Source organism: Ixodes scapularis, unplaced genomic scaffold, assembly GCF_016920785.2.
Source record: "Ixodes scapularis isolate PalLabHiFi unplaced genomic scaffold, ASM1692078v2 PGA_scaffold12__126_contigs__length_90152505, whole genome shotgun sequence".
In the NCBI taxonomy this organism is placed as follows: Eukaryota; Metazoa; Arthropoda; class Arachnida; order Ixodida; family Ixodidae; genus Ixodes; species Ixodes scapularis.
The window spans coordinates 88,350,068-88,377,656 of NW_024609838.1; the positions used below are offsets into that span (position 1 = coordinate 88,350,068).

A 27,589-nucleotide genomic window follows, 5' to 3' on the forward strand; every position below is an offset into this window, starting at 1 on the left:
TTTTTAAACACTCAAAGCCAGCCCACCCCTAGTAATAGTAATGTTGGGATCAATGATGGCCTCAGTGTAAATGTGGCTAGTTCGCTATGGTAGGATATAAGCGAATATTGCTGACTTGGAAGTAGTCATCTTTGCTTCGTTGCCCCTTGCCTCCCAATTTTTTTAAACTTTTCTTTATTGAACACTGAAGGTTAGCCCACTCCATATCCATATTCTCAGCCGATTTGCTCTTGTGTGGGCTGTCTCTCAAATGTGTAATTACAGTCCCTACCCCTGGCAAATAGCAAGGATTGCAGATGTGGGACTCGCAGCATCCAATATCGGTGGTAAAGTGGCTTGATAATAAGAGATGCAGGACAACACAACCACTTTTAAAAATTTTAATTCTGCGATAAGTCTGACATACTCGAAAGACAAAGTGGAATTTACACACACATAAAATGAAATGAAAGCACACAAACAAAGGCCACAGACACTAAAGCACAAATGAAATGAAATTACTACAGCGATAAGATTGTGTGTCGGTGCCATTCTCGAAGCTGGAGCAGGGTTAAAAATATGGCCGAGTAAAAAACTCTGTCGAGGTGTGACCACAGAGGCTTGAAAGGCAGGCTGTCAGAGCAGTAAGTAGTGAGATGAGATGTGGTGAAGTTCACAGCGCAACCTTTGCCGGTCTTCCGTCTGCAGGAACTGCCGAGCTGAGACGGGAGGTCAAGGAGACAATGGTCACTAATCGGATCATGAAAGCATGATACAGTGTAGACTGCATATAACGTATGTCGCGGGAGTCGCGAAGATCCGCACTATAAGCGGTACCGCGCTATAACCAAAACATCAATTTTTCAGGCCAAAATACATGCCATCAGACAACTTACCTTTGTAAAAGAATTTATTTTATGTTAGCTGAAAAATAAAACTTAGTTTGAGGAAAGTCTTTACTTCACCAGACTAGTAGTACATTCTCTCTCAAGTGTGTCACACATTTTGAAAGAAATGAGCGGCTTTTGCCTGGCACAGCCTTTTAAAGGACACATGCAAAGGAAAAAAACATTTTTTTTAAACGGCTTAGATGGAAAAAGGACGCCATAAAACGATTTTACAACGAAGAAAAAAAATTTTTAGAGCTATATTTACGGCGCAAAACGAATTTGTAGTTGGCGCCCGCGGGCACCGCGGAGAAGTGGTCCGTATTTATCACGTACCTGGTCTTTATTTGTCACGTGGTGCTTGCGCTCTTTCGAAAGCTTCCTATGGCCTCTAAAAGTAACTTATTCATCTTTGTTTGAAGTACAACAAAAAACCAAGACGAATAAGTAACTTTTAGAGCCCAAAGGAAACTCCTGAAAAAGCGCAAGCAGACGAGATAGACCTGTGCGCCGGTCAGACGGTGGCGGCGGCGCCCCGAAGCAGACGAACTTGTGCGGCGGCAGTGACGGCGGCGTAGAGAAACGCGTTGAAGCGGCGTTCGCACAACGCTCAGCGTGCGGCGGCGCGCGGGCCTACCACGTGACCAGCGGCGGCTCCCGCGAGCGCCAACTACGAATTTGTATAGCGCCGTAAATATAGCTCTAAAAATTTTGTTTCTTCGTTGTAAAATCGTTTTATGACATCCTTTTTCCATCTAAGCTGTCTAAAAAAAATGTTTTTTTCCTTTGCATGTGTCCTTTAACGGCGTCATGGGTTGCGGACGGACGTTGAGAGCGTTCAGGATTGCTAACCCTAATCACTTTTCTCCAGTGATGAAAGCGCGTGAAAATTTGCATCCTTTATACGATACGCGCCAGTAGTACAGTCTAACCTGGATATATCGAATTCAAAGGGGATCGTAAAATATCACTGCACCAGGATGGAAAAGTGTATTCATTTCGCGCGCGTAGGGAAGGGGGGTCAAAATTCTGATGTCGGAGTTGGGGGTGCGTTTATTACGCGAGTGAAAAAAAAGTCAAAATTTTGAGAGCCGATTTAGGGGGTGCGTTCATTACGCGAGTGCGTTCATTGTGCGAGTAAATACGGTGCATTTTTTCCAAATAGGGCTCGTTAAATTTGTGTCACAAAAAGGTGCTTTGTCAGCTCTGAAGAAATACTGGGAGGGTATCTACTTTCACCAGAAAGGCGAGCATATCTCTCCGTTTGTTCTGGGAGCGTCTTTCCCGTAGCTCTGCAAACTTTCGCTCCCTCTCGCTCGGTCAGCGCTAGTGAAGAGGCTAAAATATCAGGAAGGGACAATTAATCATAATGAAACTTCCGAGGCTGTGGTATGGAGAAATAAAGAAACTTCCAAGTCGAAGAAAAAGATGGCGGAGCAGAATGTCTCAATGTTTTAAAATATTCTCCTCTGTTGTCTTTTCCTTCGACTTGAAAGTTTCTTAATTTTTCTGCACCACAGTCTCAGGTGTCATATTATGATTAATTATAACCAGCTCGCCTGTGCAGTCATTGTTTCTTTCATTAAGGAGAGGACACTCCTCTACAAGAGGATTGCTTGTGGAAGCTACAAGGCTGACGTTGCGCTCTCTCCTAAAATGTTTATAGTACAGGCGGTGCCAAACTCAGAAGTCGGAGGGACTTCTGAATTTAACGCCATTCCTGAAAATAAGTACTCTGTGGCCACTTGACTTTATCCAATGTTCGCCGCCATTCTGGAAAGTAAAGGATGCACCCCCGATTACCCCTGGGGCAACGCATGTCAGTTAAAAAAAACACTGTATAGGAGAATGAAAGGGCATCATGAAAGATTGTGTTGATATGCACTTGTACTTTACTTTGAAAGTACATTCGATTCATACTACTTTACTTCAAGTACATTGCACCCGGTGTACTTACTACCTTACTTGGAGTACATCACCTCTCATTTACTTTGTACTTTACTCCAAGTACTTTATGTACCTTTTCCCAACACTGCAGTAGAGCCTAGTTGGCGGAGACTGCAAACACCGCCGTGCTTACACCTGAGCCAGGCCGAGACCTCCACACATCACACACTTGTATTTTCAGCGGATGGCTATATTTTTAGTTCCAACCGACGAAATCTGGCGAGCACTTCAAAATCAGCCATTGAGGCAGCGCGATGCGGCTCGGGATATTTGCCCTAAACGTTACGTTCACAACGTCACAGGCCCATAAATAGCCAAGGATATCAAAATTACAATCATTGTCTTTTGGTGGCACCAGCTTTATCGTCAACGCGTTACAATCCCGCAGGGCGGGAATACCCGAGGTACGGTGTACTCTAATTGGGAGGTGTGCCAAGCGCCGCTTGCTCCCGGGCACCTCCATCGTCCACTGCTGCGCCGTGGTGCTGCTACTAATCGGTCCGTGACGTCAGACATTCCAACGAACTTGGCCCCCAACTACCGGGTGATAATGTGAAATTGTTTTATTCTTTTTTAAATTGCTTATCTTGCGTGTACGAACGAAATACTGGTATTTCTGAGTTGCAGTCACAAAGGAGACCGCATCTACACAGAGAAATAAGCAGTAACATTTCACTTCTGAACCCCTTTAAGGTGTGTTTTACTAGTCCAACGGGTGGTACAACGCACGCTCATAAAAATAATGCATTCAAGCAAATTTAAGTCATTAAGAGGGGCTTCAATTTACTTTTTAAACCTTTTAGGTTTTTTTTTTTATTATTATTATTATTATTATTAGTATTATTATTATTATTATAATTATTATTATTATACTTAAATGCCACCATTGTTACACCACCAGATACAGTCATGTTTTCATTTAGGGGAAACCCTAAACTTGAAAAAAGGATATTAAAAAAAAATAATTTACTTTTAAAACATTTTTTTAGTTATAAGTTAGAAACAACATGTACTGTAAGTATTACGCTCAAGAAGTGCACATTTGTATAGCTAGATCGATTCAAAGGTTCGTATCCAGGCTGTTTGTAAGCATGTTTTGAGAAGCTTCTCCCGTCTTATCAGAATACAATTTTTTCCTCGGAACACAAAGTTTTGCCTGCGGTATCTTTGGATCAAGAACTTGGACCTGCATACCTTTTCAGGGTTTAATTCTCGCTCATACATTAGAGAGTGCAACCAGGCTACTGTTTCTGAAAAATGATAACTACAAAATTTTGAAATGAACAGGCTCATTTGTAGTTAACACTGAAAAAGCTTCAACTGAACCACCTTTTCTATAATGGTGCTAAAATGAATACAACTGTTTTGTTTCACTCTCTGCTGTTTATAGAACATGCTGACATACTTTGTGCGATATCTTTTAAGGGAGTATCGTAAAAACGTAGGGCGGAAACATTTGCGATAAAGTTGAGGTTTTGTTAAAAACTGTAATAGATTGGAAATATTAAGCGTATATGTGTGCTCAGCACAAGAACTTAAAAGCAGATATGAAAATTTAATATAAATTAAATCAGAAATGAGAGAAAAATGGTGTAGACCAAGGTCTCCCTTTAACTTAGCAAACTGTACTTGAGTTGTAAAAACTAAGATATTGGCCCTTTTTATTATCATCATTTTTTGTACATTTGTTAGTACCACTTCTGCCACAGCCTGGACGCGAGGAGAGCAGTGTCCTCCCAGTGGCTAATCTGAGATGCAAGCACAGGCTTCACTTGGCTGTCCAAGAGGGGTGTGCTCACCGGTAGAGGAAGGAATTGTTCCGTATCATGGGCAGCAGGCGCTCGGAGAAGCGGTGGTAGTTGCGCTCAAGCTCCTTCTGGTAGTCCCTCTGGTCGGCCCCAATCAGCGTCTTGTTCTTGCGTAGGGCGTCGTTGCACCTGGGCAATCACAACATTGCATTGGAGACCATTGCACCCGAGGATCGATCTTAACCGATTCCGACGGTCCTCCCATGAGATCGCATGAGTCAGTTTCTTATCATATACATTTCTTACCAAGGCAGGTAGTATGAAAATATCAGCTTACTCGAATCAAAAGAAAATAACGCCTTTCCTCCGGGCAAACGCTGAGCTTAACTTTTTTTCTTTGTTGTTAAATTTAAAAAAAATAGAATTGTTAGCCACGTGGAAGGGAAATAAAGGCGGCTTTCATCTTGTCCCCCTCATTTTGCCTCAATAAAGGCCACAGTAGCCCACCGTGACATTTAGGGATTTCGCGAGTGCCAGGCCTTTTAGGGGAAAAATAGGCTTCACAGCGACAGCTGTTAGTGGGACACTTTGTGGTTTCACGCCGTCGGCCGCGCTCCATATCGACGTGGAGCATTTTTGGCCCTTGGCCGAACATTCCACACGCACCTAAAATGATAGTTGTGCGCAAAGTGTGTAAATGCAAAAATTTTACCCAGAATAATGAACGCAACCCCCCAAATATGCGTCAACTTTTTGGAAAAAAAAGTGTGTTCATTATGCGAGCGAATACAGTATGTCACAAAATTGTAAGAAGGCGAGACTGAAATAAAAATAAGCAGTCAATACACAGTAAAGTGACAACGATAGCTGCGTCACGTCACGTCACGCACCGTGGGGCCTTGAAGGCAAAGTCTCAATTGGCCTCATTCTCACCAGCATGCACCTCAGAGTTTTCCCTGCAACAAACGGCGCGTCTTTCGGCATCTCCCAATAAGCGTGACACTAGCACGCTTATTGAAAGATGTCTGCCGCTTTGCAGCTCAAGCTTGAGCGCATTTGCCGCTTTCAGCCACTGCCACTAACGATGACATTGTGCGTGGGCCTCGTCTTCGAGGTGGTATACAAATACGGCTGAACCCTTTTAACTGGGCGGCAACTTCCTGGCCGAAGCTTTTAATTTAAAAAAGTTGATTAAATTTTGATTTAGTCGAGAATAATAGAAAATTTTCCATCCCCAATTAAGTCACAGCAACTGTGGCCATCTAGCGGGCACCACACCAGACTTCCGCACAGCAATTCTGCAATGGGGGATCGGTGGCCGAGTGGGCTACTGCACACCGGCTCGGAGCACGTGGAGTGCAAGCTCGTGCAGCAGAACCCAGAGATCCTGGGTTCTATCCCCACCCCTGTCGATTTCGATCTAGACGAGCACTGTACCGGCGTGTGGCTTTGTGTCGCTACTGCGTGGTGCACGTTAGAGACCCCAGGCTAGCGGTTGTGCTGCAATATTTCTCATCTACAGCTGAGACACCAGACACCCATCGAGGTTGACGAACTTACTGCTGCATAAACATACGCGCAACACTATTTGTGTTTATCCACATTACAATGTGCTTTTCCCCTATATGAACAAAGAAGCTTCTTGGTCATTGCCTGCCAGCCTCCTTGGGTCCCACCAGTGTCTGCAAGCTCGTGTGAAGTCGGAAACATTCGGAACATTGTTGCACAACACCTTTAAGTGTATTGGTGGCTCTAGCGGTGCCTGAAAGGCCACTTTGACCGGACCTTCTTGTCGGTCCCGTGCATCCCAAGTGGTGCTCAAGTGGCAACACTGGGGGTGTGCGAATACCGAATAGTAGTTATCGAACAAATACCGAATTGAATTCAGAAAAAAAAAGCCAAATATCGAATCGAATATAGAATAGTGATTTTATTCGTAGGAGTGTTTTCAAAGCGTGCTGTGAAGGAGATGATTATATGAGCAGAGTATGCACCTGGTGCAGAATATGCATCTCGTACAAAACAAAAGCTAAAATATATAAAAATTCTGGCGAAATTATGCCGCAAACATACCTATCTACTTTAAGTGTCAGAAAAGACCCAAAGTTACAGCCACGCCTTTTTTTTTCGTTAAAAGCACGACCTAACACCCCCCCCCCCCCCCGTTCTTTTTTTTATATTTATATATTTCAGAAAAGGGGCATATTGCAATATTTGGTCTCAATTGGAAGAAAAAGGGCACCCGGGATTTTATTTTATATAATAAACAAACAGCTGTTAAATCTGAGTAAACAGGCTTAAACAATATAATCTGAAGAAAAAAATTGTGTGGTTAGGTGGCGCAAGTCACCGTCCAACTGCCGCTATGCATCCATTCCTCCGTCCATCTATCCCATTTTAGAGAGCCTAGATTTAAAAGAGGTAGCAACCGAAACTGAAACCACGGAGACTGCTCCTGCACAGATTGGTCGTAAGTGTGCATGTGTTGTGCAGTCACGTGGAAAGAAGGCGACCGAATGGAAGAGCGACATTGCCTGCCCGATCGACGCTTTCCTCTTTTCGTCACCTTCTCGCAGTCGTAATTCAAGAGCGGCTATCGAACGGTTGGAAGCCCTCTCAAATCTAGGCACACTATTTTTTTCGTTCCGAATCAGAATTTACGGCTTGCGATTCTGAAAGAACTACAATGACAATTCGACTGGTTTCATCGGCGTGGTTAAGGTGGTTTTCTTTTTGTGATCTTGCAGTTGCCGATTTCTGTTAGTGTGGCAAGTGTGTTCTACATCGGCGCTTCAACTTGAAACAAGGGGCTTTACGCGTGAAAAGAATTAGGCACGGCGCCGGATTTCGGCCTCCCAACAATTCCTCTCTGGAAGCGGTGCAAACGGGATGTTTCAGTTGGGATTCAAGATTAGATTGTGTCACGATCATGAGTAAATCTGCATGCTATAAAGTTTGTGGCGTTCGTTACTTTTCTTTTTTCTAGCCTGTGCATTAGATTTTTGTGGAATGGTAGGATCAGGAGGTGTTTCTCGCATGGTCCGTCGAACATCACGGCGCTAACATCGGGAGAAAAAACTGCTCTTTTGTCAGCTCCGCGGCAACCGCGCGTCTTTGGCCGAATAGATTGAGTATTTCAAATCAAAATCAAATCAAATCTTTATTCAACATCGCACAGATGTTAGGGGTGCAGACAAAAAGCCTATAAAAGGCTTGACTAAGGGTCTGCGCCCCCTATGACCGAATATCAGTGACTGAATACTAGGAATTTGATTATTCGAGAACTTGCTATTCAATTCGAATTCGTATATTTGAGGATTCGCACACCCCTAGGCAACACATACCAGGAGCAGGCATGTTTCGCCATCGAATGTCTGGTGGTTGGTCGTAGAAACGCCGGCAAAAAAGGAGAGCGGATCCAACTCTGCTTTCGTCAACAGTGTAGCCTCTGCCAGGCTAAGAGACTTTTGCGACCAGGGGGAGACGCTCACTTGCGGCTGAAGTCCTTGAAGCAGAGGCGCAGCTTGTGCTGCCAGGGCGAGGGTGCCCGGAGCGGGTCCTGCAGGTCCGAGAGGAACACCAGTGCCACCTCCATGGGGCCCTGGTTGACGGTGGGGCCCATGGACCCCTGCAGCACCATCTGCAGGATTTTGGGGTCCGAGGGTTCCTGCTGCGTTGCCAGGGCCAGCTCCAAAGTCTTCTTCTGGATGTCCTCGATGGCTACCTCGATCGGCGTCAGCACCACCTGCACCATAATTTCAATCTTCCTCGGGCGACGTCGTCCAGTTTCTACCCGACTCTCCGTCCCAAAAGCTGGGCAGAGTCGACTTTTAGATGCGGAGCATCTCTTGCTCAGGTCTATGTTCCGCGGCGTCGTAGTCCGCACTCACACTACGCAAGCGCAACTCTCCTCCTTCCCCCTCTCCAACAGCTGCGCATTACTCTCTCCGCTCTCTCTCTCTCTTCCAGCTGCGTGCACTTCGCGTGCGTTCGCTTCTACTCACACCGCGCGCGCATCTGCAACTCTCCTCCTCTAGTCTCCTCTCCTTCAAGTGTGAATATAAGCAGCGGTAGCACGCTGCACGCGTTCAAGGGGAGGAAGTAGCCGAGTGGGCTAACGCGTCTTAGCTCGGAGCGTGGAGCGAAAGCTTGCGCTGGGAACCTCCTGGGTTCGATCCCCGCCGCCCCCGACCGTTTCAATCTGGACGAGTTTCGTACCGGCACGCGTTCGTGTGATCACTACTGCTTGATGCACGTTGAAAACCCCAGGTTAGCGGTTGTACTGCACTGGCTAAATTTCTCATCTACAGCTAAGAGACCGATTACCCGTTGAGGCGCATCTCCATCAAGGCTGTATAAACATAAAGAGCAAACCAATTTCTGCGCGCGTTTAGTTCACCGCTGTTGACTCCACTTCAGTCCGTTCTTCCGAGAAGTGTGATGGAATGATGCTCCGCATCACCCCATGGTTCCCCTCGGGAAGATGGTGTAATTTTTTGAGGGGCTCGCGGACAACATTGTGATACAAATCTTGGAAATAAACAACAAAACAGTGAGATGAAACTTTTTCGACTATTTCTACGTATAGTTATACTCAGTAAAGCTCTATTAATTTTGAAATATAATATATCGTATGGCACGATTGGCCCGTGTCAGTCGCAGACTCAGATGTAGCGAGCTTTCTTACCGTTTATATTTGAGAGAATGTGTTTAGTATTAGAACATAAACATTGTAGAAAACGGAATGTTACCGTAAATATTATATCTTCTTTTTTTTGCAAAAGACAATTTTTTTTGTTATTGGAGGAATTTTCTGCTGGATGAAATCCGGCATTCGATATAGCCTTTTTAGAAGTCAGAACCATCTAGTGGCATTTTAAAAGGTCTAATATTTATGGGAGAATGAGACTGCCTAACACGAGCACTTTTAAATTTGTTAAACGAAGGCCACATACTAGGACCGATTTGTTTGAATCAATTTCCTGCTTTCTATTCTATGCTTTAGAAGACATTCGCTTTTCCTGAAGAAAAGCCCTGTATTACCGCCATTGGTGCATCGCGCTTGGTCCTGGACAGGGTGGACAGAAGGATCTTGAAAAAGGCTCTATTCAAACCAAAAAAAAGGGGGAATGCAACCAGTGAACCAAAGTAGCAGAAAACGGGAATCGAGAAGACTGGAATAGAAGCAATTTCGAAGTAGGATCACTTCCCATAACTGCAACCAAACCACCTTTTTTCATCTCTTTTATTTTTTATTGCGCCACGAGTGATCCCCAACATACACTTTGCACTCTCCGCTTTTGCCTGCCTCCTCGTTTCCTAGATCCTATCCAGTTTTTAGCTTGCCCCAACTTGGCTCCCCTCGCAGCTTAGGAGAGGGGAGCGCTAAGAGAATCATCTTCCCTGCAGAAAACCAAGGTCGACATTTAAAGCGGTGGTTCCCCAGTGGGGGTCCGCAGACCCTTTGGAGTCTCCAAATAAGGACTTCTTAGGGTCCCCAAAACCTTCAACCATCAGTCGAGACGAGCAATAAGAACATTTTTCAAAATTATTGACGCTGGCTGTCTCACAAAGTAAAATAAACCAAACCATATGCACCGAGTGAGTAGGGTTCGTTCTTCTTAATTTTAAAGCTTCGAAGTTGGTTTTTCGCATATTTAGTTCCCTCTATTTTCCTTTTTGTCATTCTAAATGTTTTATCCCCCACAGTAGATGGGATCCCCGTCCCCCCTGCCGATCTCATAAGGGGTCCTTGAAACTGGTTCAGAACCACTGACTTAGGGGATGCGCTTCAATCCCCAGATGACTGGGAAGGAAAGATTGCGAGACAAGGCCACAACAACCAGTTTATCCTGGCTTTTTGAGTGAACATATACTATCAATGGATACAGGTTAATATGGCTGAACCCTTTGAATCAAGTGGTCATACCTGCCAGTGTCTCTCTTTTGACAAAGACGCCATGGATACTGTGCAAAGTGCTCGTCTCCAAATAGGGGTGTCCCTGACAAGGGCAGGAAGGAGGGAGCTTCACCTCTCCAGCTTCCGATGCAGACCCAACGCTCCTCATGCAGGAAGGCAGTGTGCGCATGCTGGAGGCGTTCCAAAGACCCTTCTCAATTTGTCAGCGACCACCCCAGTGGCAGAACTGTCCATGTACCGTGGAGAGCATTGGAAACTGATTTTTGGGGGCGGTGGCCACAAAACATAAATATTGTCAGCTCTGTGCTTTAAAACACATCTCTTTGTCGGTGAATCTCGTGGGAGTTCCAGCGTGCAGTCATAAAAAAAAAGCGAATAAGCCAATGAACGGACTGCTGATAATGCAATTGATGCCAAGGTGCGAGCGAGCTCGACGAGAATAACGATAAAAATTCCTTAAGAAGGGGATGAAGGGGGACAAAGGACAAACACAAACACAGCTAGCATCTGGTGACCAACTGAAAAATCCACCTGGTCCTGGTACCGAACTAGGGACCTCGCCATTTCCAGTGGAGTGCTCTTTGAACTGAGCTAACCAGGGGTTAGACATCAGTAGAGCAACCAGTTTGGCTGTCCTCTGGCATCTTCGGCTCAAGTCTGGCACTTTGGCAACTATGTGGTGAGTGAAAGAAAAGCCATAGAATCACTAAATACTCTGGCTATACAAGCAACGCCTTGGTGCCAAACCGTTTTGGGCCCCAGTTTGGTGTTCCCCCGGTATACCAGCTGCCCCCTGGGACGCACCTGCTTGCGCTCCACGACCTGGATCCGCGTCTTGACATAGGGGAAGGAGTTGGCCACCGTCACGATGGTCTTGCGCTTGTACTGCTCGTGCAGGTCGCCATGGGCCCGGCCGTCCGGCGTGAAGGGCGTGGCGTACACAAACCGCTCTGTCCAAAGAGACCCGGCACTGGTGAACGTCCAACGCACTCAACAACAGAGTCTGTCGTGTCAACTTTCAGCCGCTGGAAATTCCCTTCTCAGTGCTCCTGTCTTACACTTTTTATTCTGCGGGCTCTTAGCATTATTGTTATCAAGCCTTCCCACGGCAAAGACTGTCATAGTTAGAAAAAGTGAAACAAGTCTCGACTATGCTTGTCACGTCGAAACTGCGGCCAGTGTCACAAGCAGATGACTTGCTCTATTATTAATGTCGTGACTACTATTATTATTACTGCAGTAATCCCTTTTTGTATAAGTACCGTAATAATCAAGGTATGGTGTACAAGAACTATGCCAAGCGCCGCTCGTTCCTGGGCGTCTCCATCGGAAACTGCCGCGCAGTGGCGCTGTTAGCCAAGGTGCAGGTGGTTGATCGGGGGGCGGAGTGCAGGCCGTGCAGCATTTCACTTTGGATGTGTAGCAGTTATTCGCACGATTGCGTTAAAAGAGGTTTCTGATTCCTTATTTCTAACACAAATTCATGAGGCAATTAGAGTGCTCTATTTATTTGTTATTTAAAGCAGAATTACTTATTGCCAAGTGTTCTCTTATGTGGAAGCGTTCGGCCCACATATCACTTTCGGCCGAGAAATTTCATTATTGCAAAACATTGCCGTAACCAACACTTTGCAAAATATAAAGACAACGAAAATAAAGTTTCCAATATTTTCAAAACTTTTTTTTTTTTTTGTGCTCTTGTAGTGTTTTTAAAGGTCTTCTCAAATACCTAGTATATAAATATTGGGCGGTAGCAACCCAAAATAAGTTACTATTACCGCAATATTACTTATTCCTACATTCGTCTCCAACTGTTTCAAGAGATTACTGCAAAGGAAGAACCGAACTCCTCCACGCTGCCCAAGGTCAGACGGGAAACAAATCACAACAGGTTCATTTGATTTTGACAGGAAAATCTTATTTCCATCAAAATGAGGCCAACCTTCATTTTGTCAAACCCGCAGGTGCCCACATTACACTTTCTTTTTCTTCCCTTACGATCTATTGGCTTTGTCTTTTCTGTCTTGTTACTGCCTTTCAAGAAGAAGTCCATCCGAGTGATGCCGTAGAACTTCACTACTGACCAGGTGACACTCTTGGAGAGTCTAGGAATGGTTGCAGCAAAATAATAAAGCTAAATAAATAAAATTGAATGTATGGAACCTATTTAATCACTCAAAGGTACTGAATGGAGAAACCAACTGCATGGTGCTGTGAATGCACAAATATATATTTTTATTCTTTTGAAGTCTGGCGGTGGTGGCTTGAGAACCGTAGAGCATTCAGAGTGCCAATCAACAATATCTACGAAGCTAGGCTGGCAAATGAGAATGAAAATAGGCCCTAAAAATGATGTCTGTAATGCAACGCTAGGCGTGACGTTTGACATGCTCATGTGTGCCCAATGTCACACCGCAGAATTACGTCCAAACGCAATTTCGCCCTCATACTGTATTTACTCGCACAATGAACGCACTCGCGTAATGAACGCATCCCCCAAGTCGACTCTCAAAATTTTGACTTTTTTTTTTCACTCGCGTAATAAACGCACCCCCAACTCCGAGGTCAAAATTTTGACCCCCTCCCCCCACGTGCGCGAAATGAACGCACTTTTCTATCCTGGTGCAGCGAGGTCGCGAATGCATGGGCAGCGTGGGCGAACAAAACGCATTGCCAAAGGCGTAAAAACAAAATTCGCAAAGATCCAACGAAAGCAAGAAAAAAAAATATGGAGCTTTTTTTTTTTGCACAGCGCAGTCTGCATGGACTTTGGATTCGCGCGCCGCCGTGCGCAAGGAGGTAAGAAAAGAAGCGGAGAAGCGCTTTAAGCGAACGAAACAGCTTGCGAAAGGCGGCAAAAAGAAAAAAAAAAACACAACTAAAAGAAAACAAAAAAGGTTTTTTTTTTCTTTTTTTTTGCACAGTCCAGTTTAGTTACGGGGGGTCGCGCGCCGCGCGCAAGGAGGTAAGAAAGAGGAGCGGAGAAGCCCTCTAAGCAAACGAAACAGCTTGCCAAAAGCTGCAAAAAGAAAGAAAGAAAGAAAGAAAGAAAAAAAACACGGAACTAAAAACAATTAAAAGCAAAAGAGGGGCTTTTTTTTTTTTCTTTTGCACTGCGCAGTTCGGTTCTGGGTGTCGCGCGCCGCGCGCGAGGAGATAAGAAAGATAAGCGGAGAGCCCTCCCCTAAGCAACGCCTAAGCAAACAAAACAGCTTGCAAAGGCGGCAAAAAAAAAACGAAAAAAACAAGGACTAAGAGAAAAAGAAAACAAAGAGTGTTTTTTTTTTTTTTTTGCACAGCTTAGTTTGGTTACGGGGTCGGGCGCCGCGCGCAAAGAGATAAGAAGTTACTTCGATCTTTCAGGATGAAAGGTCCGTTCATTATGCGAGTAAATATGGACGCAAAAATTTTACTTCGCGTAATGAACGCCCCCCCTAACTTTCCATTGATTTTTCGGAAAAAAAAGTGCGTTCATTCTGCGAGTAAATACGGTAATTCATCAAAATGCTTCTGCGGATTGCAGTGATTGCCTCCTCAAGAGGTGCTTTATGGGAAAATGTTTTTGAATGCACACAAAAGAACCAAATCAAGGCACTTAGTTTGTGAAGGTGCAAGGGGGCACGATCAAGCCTCGTAAAAGGTACTCACTGATGTTGTAGTTCTTGTCGAAGTATGTGTGCCTCTCCCGTAGCTCGTACATGTCAAAGTACGGCTCCACGTAAGTGATCTGGATGTAAGCCTTTGAAAGACAACGACCGAGTTATGCTTTGCACTCCAAACGTCAAGCACTCGTGACTACCCAAGCTCCAAGTTCCAACTAAAAGCCACCTTCCCTGACCCCAGTGATTGCGCAGTACTGCGGAAAGAAATGCCACCGCACCATTTTATTTGTCCAAGTTATTTTGTTGTATTTTAAATGTGCTAGCATTTCTTTCAGTCACAGGGCCCCTGAAAAATTCCGTTGCATCTGAAATGCCTGCAGGTGCACGGCACACATCCCGTCCTCTCCGTATTGTACGAATGAGCGGGACGACGAGCTCACTGGATGCTTATTTAATTATTTATCTGGATACCTACACCACCTAAAAAGGCATTACAGTAGGGGGACGCACACAAAGAACAGTACACATGATCAAAAAATTATGACAAAACAAATTCGCAACTTTCATGACCTACGGGGGGCGCACTGGCGCCTGTCAAAATGGCTGTCATCTGGATGGTCGTCGTAGAACAGCAGTACGAGGCGGGGTCTGCGACGCATAAGTAATTCTTGTTTTGCTATATGCGAGCAGTGTTAGAATCTTGCTTTATTTTTTCAAGTCAGGAAGGTGTAGGCAAGCACCTTTATTATAAAGCCAATCATCCAGGAGCTAGGGAACGTCATTCTCACACCGCGGTACCATCGTCGCTGAAAGTTGCGAATATGAAACATCGTTATACAGATAAAAATGTAGAGCCCTTCTACTTCACGTGGAGATGCAGGACCACCTAAGCTGTTATCTATACGACATCTAGGACGACGCTTAGAGGACGTCTAGGATGACCTCGAGGATGACGTCTAGGACGACCTCAAGGACTTCTAAGACGACCTCAAGGACGACTTCTAGGACAACCTCGAAGACGATGCCTAGGACTACCTCTTAACCCACCTTCAGGACGACTTTTAGAATGACCTCGAGGACGACGACTAGGACGACATCTAGGGCGACCTTAAGGACTACTTCTAAGACGACGCCTAGAGGACGACCTCAAGGGCGACTTCTAGGACAACCTTGAGGACGACGCCTCAGACTACCTCTCAAATGGCCTCAAGGACGGCTTCTAGGACGACGTCTGGGACGACCTCAAAGACTACTTCTAGGACGATGCCTAGGACTACCTCTCAAACGACCTCAAGGACGACTTCTTGGACGACGTCTAGGTTAACCTCAAGGATGACCTCAAGGACGACTTGCAACGACCAATGGGGAGTTTTCTGTCGACATTTGTCCATGAACACAATAGTGGGGGAACTAGCGCTTAACAGCTTCGCTGTAAAACACAACAATTCAAGACTCAGTGACACTAGAATATAATATTCTAGTGTCAGTCGTCATTCGTGACAATATAAACAAAGAACTGGAATTTGTCAAAGAACAGCTCCGGCATTGTAATTTCTACTATGCCACTGGGTAATTTATTCCAGACATCAATAGACCGTGAAAAAAGAATATTTAGAAGCCTCAGTTCTACATTTATATGGACAAATCTTCTTTGAGTTATCTATTCTGAGTGACACGTAAGCAGGCTGCAGGAGATATCTTGATTTACAGCTACAAGTATTGTCGAAGAATGTTAAATAAAAGTTTCAAACGGAGGGATTGACGCCTCTGACACAGAGGCCTCCAGCCCAGAGACGACTTAAGTTCAGTTACACTTTTACTCTGAAATCATAATTTCCCGTAACAGACCTAGCAGTGCAATTCCGAATTTTTTTTAATATGATTTTTCAAATTAAACTATACCGGTCCCAGATTGTACATGCGTAATCAAGAATGGAAAGTACATGTGAGAAATGCAAGGTTTCTTTTAGCGACGACAAGACCAACCTATACTTACGTCTAATGAAACCTAGTGACCTTTGCAGTGATATAGTCAACATGTTTGTTCCAAGTTAAATTTGATGAAAAAAAGAACTCCTAAATAGTTAGCCTCTGTTAAAAGTTCAACTGGCGACCCAAGAATAGTGTATGATGAGGGAGAAAGAGTTAACAGATTTTGATAGATTGAAAAACATGCTCCCTTGAAAACACCAAGCCTCAATCTTATCTCAGTCGCTTTGCAGAGCAAACATATCAGTGTCACAAGAGACGTCACTGTATAAAACACAGTCGTCAGCATACAATGTTATGCTAGAAAAAGCATTTTCAACCGTATCATTAACATAAATTAAAAACAGGAGTGGTCCTAGCACCGATCCATGCTGGACACCAAAAGTAACTTTTACATACGGGGACCAGATTCCATTAATTACCAAGGACTGTTTCTGAGAATTCAAATATTCACCTATTCGACCTGCTTGCTTTTATCCGAGTAAATGTAGTTACACGCGGATTCAATAAGAGATAGCTGAGCAGGAGCACGCCGGAATATAGCTTTCACAGGAAACAAGCAATGATATCGCATCTCGAGATAGTCTGCAGCAAAGCACCGCAGAAACATAGCCCGGCCTTTTAACTCTGTCCTAGTCCGGGTGCTTGCAGGGCTTCTGGCAAGGGCTTTCGGCCTATCTGCTCTTCTTCCAACCCTCCCGAGTTAAATAAATGATACGAAATTAAACAAAAGAAAACAGACCTGCAGAGTTGGTGCTAAGCAGCCAAAGAAGGACCAACCTTTTCAGGATGAAGCCGGGACACGTCCACCATGTTCGAGTCCTTGATCACTTCCACGTAGTCCGAGCCAAATCGCTCCGAGTAAAAGCTCTGCGCAAGCAAGGACACCTGCCTCGCTCCAATTCCAAGCACTTTGACATTTTGAAAAGCTGACCAGCTAAAAACAAATTGGCACTTCATATACGTGGCTTACAGCGATGCCACATCAGCGGCCATTGTGGTAGCTTCACTGCTGCAGCATTTAACCGGCAAGTCTGCGTTTTTAGGCCTCACACGGAGCAATGACGTCACGTATGTGTCCAAAGCACCTGTGACATCCTAATGAAATCTGAACCTGGAAACACCACTGAGAGGCCCCCCAGGTGCAGTGCTGCGCTTCTCCCCATTCACTTGACCTACACTTTGCACTTTCCACCTTTCTCCTCTCCACCTTGTAGCTTAGGAAAGGAGGATGACAGGAGGATTATCCTCTCTGCAGAAGACTGAGGTTGTACGTCCACCTTTAACAGAAAGCTTATTACGATAATTATTGAGCGTTATCCTCATCATCATTATAACATACTTATTATAAGGCACGGCAATCTGTTGTGGGGGGCAATGAAATGCCTGATAAAGAGCAAACTACCTATATAAAAAAAAAATCTACAAAGTAACAGGGAGTGTGTAGGCAAGTTGGTGATAATTAATCGTAATTAATCAATAATTCATTAATCAGCACCTGAGACCGCAGTCTCAGGTGTTACATTAGGATTAGACATATCTAATACGTAGACCAAAAGTGCAAATTTACGCATTTTCATTAAATTTGTTGCGCAGTAATCGAAAGATTTTATGTCGACAGTTGAGAAATTCTCTAAAGAATGAGGAACAAACAAAAGACACGGAGCGGAGAGACAGCTTCTTCAGCGCTGTCTTGTGGCAGGGGCACTGACACCCCAAAGGTCGTATTTATTTTTATTGTCTAAAACGATGCAAGTTGCAGTCATAGACACGCAAAAAAAAACGCATCGCGAAAAAAAATTTTCCCGCGCGCGCGCGCGCCTTTTTATTTTTGGCGTTTGATTTTCCCGCGTCTCGCCTCCTCGCTTCTTTTGATCGGTGACGTCAAAAATCAGGAAATTTAGAAGCTTTGTAGGCGACATCTCTATAACATTTAATTACGGCAATCCTAAAACATGTTTTTTAACGCAATTGCGAACGCACTACGGCCCTTCTTTTTGAAATACCAAAAATCGGGAGTTCGTTGTGGTGCCGTCTCCTGGATTTGTATCCTCCAACGGAAAACAGGCGACACCGCTCAAAACCGGTCCGCCGCAACGCCGGGCGCTCGCTCCTTTCCTCCTCGCTTTGGGTCGCCATGGCAACAGCAGGGAGTGGTGAAAGGAAGTCGACTCTCAGGTCTCCGCGATTTTTGACGTCAAGGCACCGGCGCCGATCGCGCGGGAACTTCGAATTCGGCATTTGGAAATTGTTTTTTTACTTCACGAATACTGAATTCCCAAATCTAAAATTTTGAGGGTAATGTCCCGGTATCGTTTTCAATCGTTTCGGATAATAAAAAAAAATATGATTTTGATGTGTCAGTGCCCCTTTGTGGCGAGGGCTGAAACGCATTAAAGAGGTTCAAGTTCTTCCCACCAGTGTCAACCACCGCCGCGTATCATTTCAACAGAAGGGGACGATGCCCGGCATTCGGGATGTTTTGTGAGCTCCTCGATTGTCACAGCCCCTGTCAAACTCTGTCCCAAGAAACCAACACCCTCTTCACCTTCTTCCTATCTTGACTTTTTGCAGCTGCCCCGCAACTCGGACATGTAACATACAATGTGCACCCAATGGCACGCTGGCTCTTGGAATGGATGGCAGAAATTTGTTTCCTAACTACGCATTTTACTATTAAAGATATGATGAGCTCAGCCGAGTAAAATATTATACAAGCTTGATCATGCTGACCAAGACCGGGGAGCGTAGAATGTGTCCTGTACAAAGCACAACTCCGTGTGTTGATTGTGCCAATTTTTAAATTACTTTCATATATTTTTTTTAATTTATTCATTTATTTATGATTTTTATTTGTTTATTTTATTAACTCTTTTTGTTATTATTTTTCCTTAAAACGAGCCACTCTAACCTGCACGTTTATGTGCAGATAAAATAATTACCCTTCACGAGTGCTACACAGCTCAGTGGCCATATTATTTGACTGCCACTGCACTGACCCACGTTCTGGCACTGGATCCTTTTATTTCGATTTTACACGGGCCTTCGTAAGCTCTATGCATAACCTTAACGTCGTGTAACGCTCTTTAACGACGCTTGTTCCTGTAGCTCCTTAACAACGCTTGTCATAAAATACTACGACTCATAAAACACATTCTGCGATTAAACGGCAAAGAAAACGTTTTTCTCTCTGGGCTAAGGCTAGCTCAACCACCAAAGGACAACGGCTGGCCAATGGGGCATTTATTCTGGCAATATGAAGGCGATAATAGGTAAGCCAATTCTTATCCTTTTTGCTTCCACTCATTTTTAGGTCGTAATAAATGCCACAATGCGATCCAATGATTTCGCACAAAAAGGAAAGAAGCTTAGCTGGACGTTTGTTTCTAGGAAAACAAATGTTATTATTTTTTTTTCTTCGGGCTAAAGTGAGCTAAGAATGCTCTTCCAAGGTATAAATGCACCACCTGTGTGCACCTGCGCAGCAAGTTGTTGCGCAAAACTCCCTCGGAAGGCTGACCCTGAAGAACCACTGGACGGCCCATTCCCCCCCCTGCATCTGCTTAGGACTAAGCTCTTGCCACTTACGACGACACACTGGCGTACTGGCGCCATATCTGTATGAGCTGACTATGGAACTGCATTTCACTCGAAGGAATATTTGCAAGAGACAAAGCATGTACTATCTATGAGAAATGGTTGAAGATTTTGAAAAGTTTCTCGAGCCAAGAGAGAGATAGGTGGTGCCTTTTTAAGAGATCTCAAAAGTTGGTAAGAAGTTGCTTAACCCCTTAAGTGCCAAATTTTTTTTCCAAAAGTAAACTTGTCACGCTTGGCTCGGCTGAGCGGACACTTTCACATACGTGCTACACTCCTTTATTCTTCCAGCGCCATCCTTCACTCCCCGCCGTCCCTCGCTCCTTCCCGCGACTCGCGGGAGCGGGGACAAGTGTTGTCCCTAGGAATCCCCCCTAGGGAAGGAGTGTCCCCGCACGGTCCCGGTTGTCGCCGGCGCCACACACTCCTCACATTCCTTACAGGTCTCCCCCCCTTCATTCGTGAAATTGCAGGAGTGGCATCTGGTCCATCTTCGTGGTAGGCTGTCAACTGGTCTGCGTGAGCCACTCCGCGGCGACGTCCGGTAGTTGGGTCCCTCAGTAGGAAGTCATTCTCGCCCAAGCACTGTGCCACCCGGAAGGGCCCAGAGCGCCGCGGTGCAAGCTTGGCCGTGATGCCCTTGGCCGCATTACTCAGGGTGTGGCTATCCAGTAGGACGAGGTCACCCTGTTTTATTGTTGTAGGCTTCCTGTGCCGGTCGTAGTTGGCCTTTTGGGTTTGCCTTGCTGCCTCCTGGTGCTCTCTTGCAAAGCTGAGAGCATCCTGAAGGCACCTGGTGACCTCAGCAGCAAAGGCATGGCAAGCCGTTGCAGGCGGTTCAGTGTCGTCTTTGCTTCCTGGCTGCTCCCACGGGGTGCGCAGTTCCCGACCGTAGCACAGGAACGCCGGCGTGTATCCCGTCACTACGCTCTCAGCCGTGCGCATGGCAAAGGCGATTTCGGGGATGTGACGGTCCCAGTCTTTGTGGTCGGAGCAGTAGGCTCGGAGGCACTCCTTCACTGTGCCGTTGTGGCGCTCCACCATCTGTCCTGCCGGTCGATAAGGCACTGTATGGCGGTCCTTGATGCCCCAGTGCTTAAGGAGACCTTGCCATACGGTGCTCACGAAGGGCTTTCCATTGTCACTGGATATTGTCGCAGGTGTGCCATGACGGCAGAACACCTGCACCATACACTCCACAATGTTGCTGCTTGTTGCCGCGCGCAGCGGGAAAAGTTCGATAAACTTGGTAAACTTGTCAATTACCACGAGCAGGTACTTGTGGCGTCGAGGCGTTGATGGCAGAGGTCCCACGATGTCTACACTGAGCTCCTCCATGGGCGAAGTGGCCCACTGACTGCTCATAAGCCCTTCGGGCCTCTGGCGGCGGGCCTTTGTCCGCTGGCATACCTGGCAGCACCGGACGTACTTGGATACATCGGCTCGCATGCCCAGCCACACGAAGCGTTCAGAAACACGTTTGAGGGTTTTGAAAAACCCTGCGTGAGCTCCAGTGGGGTGGTCGTGTGCCATCTTGAGCACTAACTGGCGAAGTTGGTCCGGGAGCCAGGGTACCTTCTTGTTACCTCTGTGCTGAACGAGCAACCCATTGGCCTCCAGCTCTGTCGTCTCAGCCAGGTCGTCCAGTAGGCGTTGATCTGTACTGTCGTCTGGGAGCTTCGTTCCCTGCATCACCATTCTGAGCTTGAACAAAAGGGCGTCTTGATGCTGCTCGTGGACCAGGCTTCCCGGGTCACTCAGGACTGTGGCATCGTCCATCATGGACACTGTCGCAACTGGTTCAAAACTGATTTGGCACTCAGTCTCCGGGGCAGCAATGGGGAAAAGCGTCTCTGGCAGGCTGTGTCCAGGGGTGTCCATACACTGAAGCGGAGCTCTGCTGAGGGCGTCGGCTGGGACATTTGCAAGCCCCCTCCGGTGCTTGATCTTGCAGTTGAAGCCCTGAAGCCGAAGAACCCATCGCTTGACTCTTGGTGAGGCTTGGTCTGTACTAAACATCCAGGCCAGTGAGGAGTGATCGCAGTGGATCTCGAACTCTGTGAACTCCAGGTAGGGTCGGAATTTGTCCACAGCCCAAACCACCGCGAGACACTCCCACTCCTGAACAGTGTAGTTCCGCTCCGACTCAGTCAGCACTCTACTGATGAACGACACTGGCTGTAGCTGGTCTGGGCCCCTCTGCAGCAGCACTGCCGCAATGCCAACACCACTGGCATCAGTCTCGACGACGAAGGGCTGATTCAGGTCGGGAAGACTCACAACCACGTCGTGGGCCAGGGACTCCTTGAGTGCGGCAAATGCTTGCTCCTGACGATGAGTCCAATGCCATTTATGGTCCTTCCTCAAGAGGTCTGTGAGTGGTCGGGCAACAATGGAAAATTGAGGAATAAAGCTCCGGTAGTAGCCGGATAACCCCAGGAAGGCTTGCAGTTGCTTGACTGTGCTGGGCCGAGGGTAGTCCAACACCGCAAGCACCTTCTCATCGTCGGGTCTGCATTCCCCTGGGGAGATCACGTGGCCCAGGAACTTCAGAGACCGACGGCAGACTTGGACCTTGTCTGGATTGATGGTAAGTCCCGCTGACCTGATGCGCTGCAACACCTCCCGCACATGCGTGACGTGGCTCTCCAGAGTATCCGAATACACGAGGACGTCGTCCATAAATGCCATGGTGAATTGGTGATTTATGCCGTCCAGAACCTTGTCCATCAAGGTTTGGAAGGTGGCTGGGCCCCCTGCCACTCCAAATGGCATCCGTGTGAACTCGAAGGTTCCCAGGTGGCAGATGAAGGCGGTCTTGGGAATGTCCTCTTTGCACACAGGAATTTGAAAAAAACCCTGAGACAGGTCGAAACTCGAAAACCACTCTGCCTGACCCAATTGTGCCAGCAGCCAGTCCGTCCTGGGCATGGGGTAGACTGGTACCCTGGTACATGCGTTGAGTGGCCGATAATCGATGGCAAGCCTGAAGCCACCTGACTTTTTTGCCACCAACACTGGTGCGCTTGTCCACTGGCTGTTGCTTCGACGGATGAGTCCTTGTTCCAACAAGTCCTGCACACAGCCGTCAATGATCTTCTGCTTTTTGGCGTTGACAGGGCGCAGCTTGCAGCGCACGGGCGGACTCTTTCCCGTGTCTATCTGATGATGAGCGAGGGTGGTGCAGCCCGGAGCTGTGGTAAACATCGGCCGAAAGTCCACCAGCACATTCTCCATGCAAGTGTCCACCTCCGGTGCATGACTCTGAGGCCGATCACCTCTGGAGGTGGTCTGGTCAGAGGCGCTGGCGCAGGCAGGTTCTTCCTCCGTGAAGATGCCCTGGAGGCAGTAGGAATCCTCCCCGGCCAGAGGCTCCTCAGTTGGCCTCTTTTCACCCTTAGCAAACGGAACAATGCACTGGGGTTCTGTGCCAATCGTCCACCCCCCAAGTGCCACGTGCACTGAAATGCCGGTGATCGTCAAAAAATCTCTCCCCAGGACAATGTCTCGGCAAAGGTCGGGCACAAACAGGAAGCGCTGCCTCCGAGAACCGGACGCCCATTGGATTTTGCACCTGAGCGATGTGGAGGACTGAGACCAGCCTGTTGCGAGGCGCAGCGTGCGGACTTCCCTCTTGTGACTGGCTCCTGTAGCTTGGGCAGCTGTCATCGCCGGCAGTCCCAGCAGACTAACGCTGGAGCCCGTGTCGAGCAGTGCCTGGAAGGTCGTCGAACCAATCCGCACGTCCAAGAGGGGTTCTTTTCTACCGGCAGTTGTCGCCACCTGCAACGCGCTGTCGTAGATGCCCGCCGGGGCAGCATCTACCAGTTCCCGTTTCCCGGGCACTGCGCTTGGAAGTGGCCCGGCTGCTGGCATCGGAAACAGATAAGAGACGCAGCGGGTGTTGACGCAGCCCGCCGACCGGTGGCGCAGTGACGAGCGGCGTGGCCGATTCCTCCGCAGCGCTGGCAGTGAGCCTGTCCTCCGCTAGGCTGCTGCCACTGGGTTGCCGGCAGCGCGAAGGTGGCTGGGGGCAGCATCGGTAAAGCTGGGCCGTAAAGCTGGTCCCGGTGGTAGGATGGCTGGATCGCTGCCGGGTGAAGTGGCCAGGGGTACGTCGACTGCGTAACTGCGGCCGGGGAAGCGAACGTTGCAGCCGCCGTCGATGGCTGGACCGCTGCCGAGTGAAGTGGCCAGGGGTACGTCGACTGCGTAACTGCGGCCGGGGAAGCAAACGTTGCAGCTGCCGTCATCGCCGGTTGCGGTCTGGGAAGGCCCGGAGCACCAGCAGCAGGCCTGAAGGCGAGGTCTCTGGCCACTTGGTTGGTTTGGGGAGGCGGCGGCACGTACTGCAGCCGTCGCCAAGCGCGCTGCATGAGGCCGTCGGCCGCTTTCGCCAGCTCCGCCAGGTTCGCGAACTGCGCCCCCTCTGCCAAGTCCTGCAGCTGCGGGTGCATTTGCCGGAGGACCCGGTCCACTTTCTCCGAGTCCGGCACCTCTTCTCCGATTCGGTCGTAGTATGCCGCAATCGTGTAAATAAACTCCTTCAAGTTCTCTTCCGGGTGCTGTGTACGGAGTCGCAGCTCATCCTTGAGGCGACGCTTCGCGTCGATGGAGGCGAACTCCGCACGGAACGCGGACGTGAAGTCATCCCAGCTGGCGAAGTCGCCCACAAAGCGCCACCACAATTTCGCACTGCCCTCCAGTGCGGCTGGCACGACCTGGCTCAGTCGTTTGTCGGCGGCGACTCCCGTCACCAAACAAAAGTTCTCGAGCCGCTCCAGAAATTCCTCGGGCGACTGAAGATCGCTGAAGCCCGAGAACCTCGGCAGCTGGGCCGCGATCCTGGGCACAGGGCCACCGGAGGGATGGACTGTGGCCACAGTCGCCACGGGCACCTCGGCGCCGGTCAGCATCGGAGCCGCCATTACGGCTTGCCGCAATTGTGCTGCAGCGTGCTCACGTTGCAGCGCTGATCCGTCGGTCTGTCGAAGGAGCTGCTGAACTAGCCCCTCTGGCACTGTGAAGGAGTCCATGGTGCAATCCCGGACGAGCCCCCACTTGTCACGCTTGGCTCGGCTGAGCGGACACTTTCACATACGTGCTACACTCCTTTATTCTTCCAGCGCCATCCTTCACTCCCCGCCGTCCCTCGCTCCTTCCCGCGACTCGCGGGAGCGGGGACAAGTGTTGTCCCTAGGAATCCCCCCTAGGGAAGGAGTGTCCCCGCACGGTCCCGGTTGTCGCCGGCGCCACACACTCCTCACATTCCTTACAAACTAAAAGTGCCAGATTTTTTTTTTAATTGTTACTTCTCTAGTATTACACATAAAATTTGAAAAGTTTATTACACAAAAAGCAGTGGAGGCGGAAAAAATATTTGCCAACAATCAGCGCCGCAAAACTACTCGGACGAGCCGAGCTTGTCCATGGAATTGAGGGCAACTGAAAAACCACTGGACGAGCTGAGCTCGTCCATGGAATTTTGAGCCAGAAAGTGGCCGACGAGCTCAGCTCGTCCAAGGCACTTAAGGGGTTAAGTGTGTGCCTTGAGTTGGGCATTGGGAGACAAGAAATGGGAACGTCGGTCACCTCGAGGCGATGGGAGATCTCGGGCAGCTTGGTCAGGGTCGGCTCCTTGTAGATGAACTCTTCACCGTCCAGGTCGCCGAACCGTGGTCCGTAGAATCCCACCCGGAAGTAGGTTCCAAACACACGTTTGCCGGCCTGCCATGGGGACAACCAGTCAAACACCCTTTTCTTAGTTAGATCCTTTCTTCGCATATACTTCATTTGAGCTCATTGCATCAGGAGGGAAACGACAGCTCCCAGTACTGATGAAAAAAATGGTAAAACAAAAAAATAATGATTCAAAACAACCAAACATTAAGATAGAGATGCTCTAAAGTCTCGCACCATGTTCCTCCATGACAAAATAGATCCGCAACTTTTTTTTCTCACCCTTTTAACTTAGAATCTGGCCCCCCATTGAGACCCATGCAGTTTATGAATGACGCGCTTAATACATCCGACATCAACTGCTCGACTCATTTTGAAAATTAAAAATAAAACTGTACTCCTCACTAGCTATGTTTTTTCTTTCGCCTCGTGTCCGTGCAGCATCCCTCCTAATCCCAGCTATTTGGGGGCACAGTTAAAGGTACAGTTGATCGATTGATAATTGATGAAAGAAAATAATCTTACGCAAGCATGCACAAAGGCATTGGCAAACTGCTAGCATCGTCACCAATCGATAGGTGCGCCATCTGTATGACAGTTCCACACAAGCTGCCTTGAAGCACACTCAATTTATTCAATGAATCCTTCATGTTTCGTCGGGACAGGGTCGCAAGGTCATTTGGGAGGCACCTCATGAGAGCACAATTCAGGACAAGGGCATCCTGAATCGTGCCCTCATTAGGTGCTTCCCAAATGACCTTGCAGCCCTGTTTCAACGAAACATGAAGGAGTCATAGAGTAAACTGAGTCATGGACTGGCGGTATCCCAGGCATGCCAAAATCTAGCACAATATTGAAGTTCCTTAGGATCCCAATAGAGAGCCGTGAGGAGCGGCTCAGGGAGCCTCAGCGGCTTTCCTCTGAATTTCCGTAAGAGGAACGAAGGAAACTTGCGGCCTGCAGTACGTCAGCCAACAATATCAGCCCTCGGTCCTTGCCCTGGAAATTGGAGCAATCTCTCCAGAACTTGGATCATGCCCACTCTGTAGCAGTGGGGGACACCAACTGCAGGCCTAGCTGCAAAGCCAACATCACCTCCACGACAAAACATAGGAAACTGAGGGCTACGAGGTGCTGTTTCAGATGCGGCAGATTACCATCTGGCGTGACAGACAGGACAGTTAAGTAACACCCACCAGCAGTGGACGTCACTTAACTGTCCTCTGCGACATATGGCGTTTCTCTCAAGACAGGTTAAGAAGGAGCTGCTGTCAATGAATCACGTAGGGAGGGGTGAGTTCATCCAGACAGTTACGGGACCAGCACTGGTACGCACGGACGTCTCATTGATTCTGCTCCAAACTGCAAAGGCCTGGGCAACAGACACGAATGAAAGCAGATTGGTACGAGTTCTCCTGGGGACCGAAAGTCGGCAAACCATAAAACAAGAAATGGCGGAGAGTCTTCAATGTCCAGCCATCAATACTGAAGACCTTTGGACACATAAAACGGCCGAAACATTATTGCTGTTGCCGTGTGGTTTTGACTCTTCAAAGCATATAGAGCAAAAGCAAGGTTACAATTGAGGCACTGGAGATGCCTGAACTCTGTATTGTGACGACACTGTCCCACCACAGTAATCTTCTAAATTGTTCACACAGAAGCGCTTATAACTGCTGACGTCTATCCTCCAGATTTACAGGGCTCTGATGCGTATTGGAGAGTGGTGACTGGATAAATTTGCTGTCTAATGAATCAACTGACAACTGTACATTCTTTCTTTGGGTAGATGATGCAGAGATGCTACAACAGTTCAACAGGCATTTAGAGTTCTGCCCCTCCAAAATGTTCCACATCTTCAGAAAACGTACTGACCAAGTCCTACGCTACCGCCACACTTCATGTCGCAGCTTCTGCGCCCATTCCCGTGGCGAGCCCGGTTCCAGTCACGAGGAACACGACTGCAGAGAAAATCTTCAACCACAAAAAAGACGCGCACCAACAACCGCCATTGGTGCAGATGCAGAACAGCGTACGCACACACGACTCCGACTAGAATAAGCTTTCCTCGTCTGCTTCCCGATCTGTGCCAAGCGCCTCTAGGCTTGCAAGGTACTTTGCAAGCCCAGCCTGTTGCAACCAAAACCGCCAGCTTCACGTTTTCCCGAGACAAACACTTCAATGGCAGTCCAACCAATGCCTGCCAGGAGTGAAGGTACTGGGAGCATTAGTTGATTCGAT

The 27,589-nt window shown here is 47.6% G+C and overlaps 1 protein-coding gene across 2 annotated transcripts in view; it reads right to left on the reverse strand.

Annotated features, from left to right (window-relative positions):
* Positions 1-366: 366 nt before the first annotated feature.
* LOC8025408 (dedicator of cytokinesis protein 7) overlaps positions 367-27,589 on the reverse strand; it is a 278,454-nt gene continuing 251,231 nt past the window's right edge. For both annotated transcript variants that reach the window (XM_040206825.3, XM_040206824.3), the window contains exons 35-41: positions 25,262-25,396; positions 16,853-16,942; positions 14,130-14,220; positions 11,286-11,431; positions 8,053-8,306; positions 4,613-4,750; positions 367-698 (exon numbers count right to left, since the gene is read on the reverse strand). In XM_040206825.3, the coding sequence (XP_040062759.1) occupies positions 653-698; positions 4,613-4,750; positions 8,053-8,306; positions 11,286-11,431; positions 14,130-14,220; positions 16,853-16,942; positions 25,262-25,396 (900 nt within the window). In that variant the 3' untranslated portion in view covers positions 367-652. The remainder of the gene's footprint in view (positions 699-4,612; positions 4,751-8,052; positions 8,307-11,285; positions 11,432-14,129; positions 14,221-16,852; positions 16,943-25,261; positions 25,397-27,589) is intronic.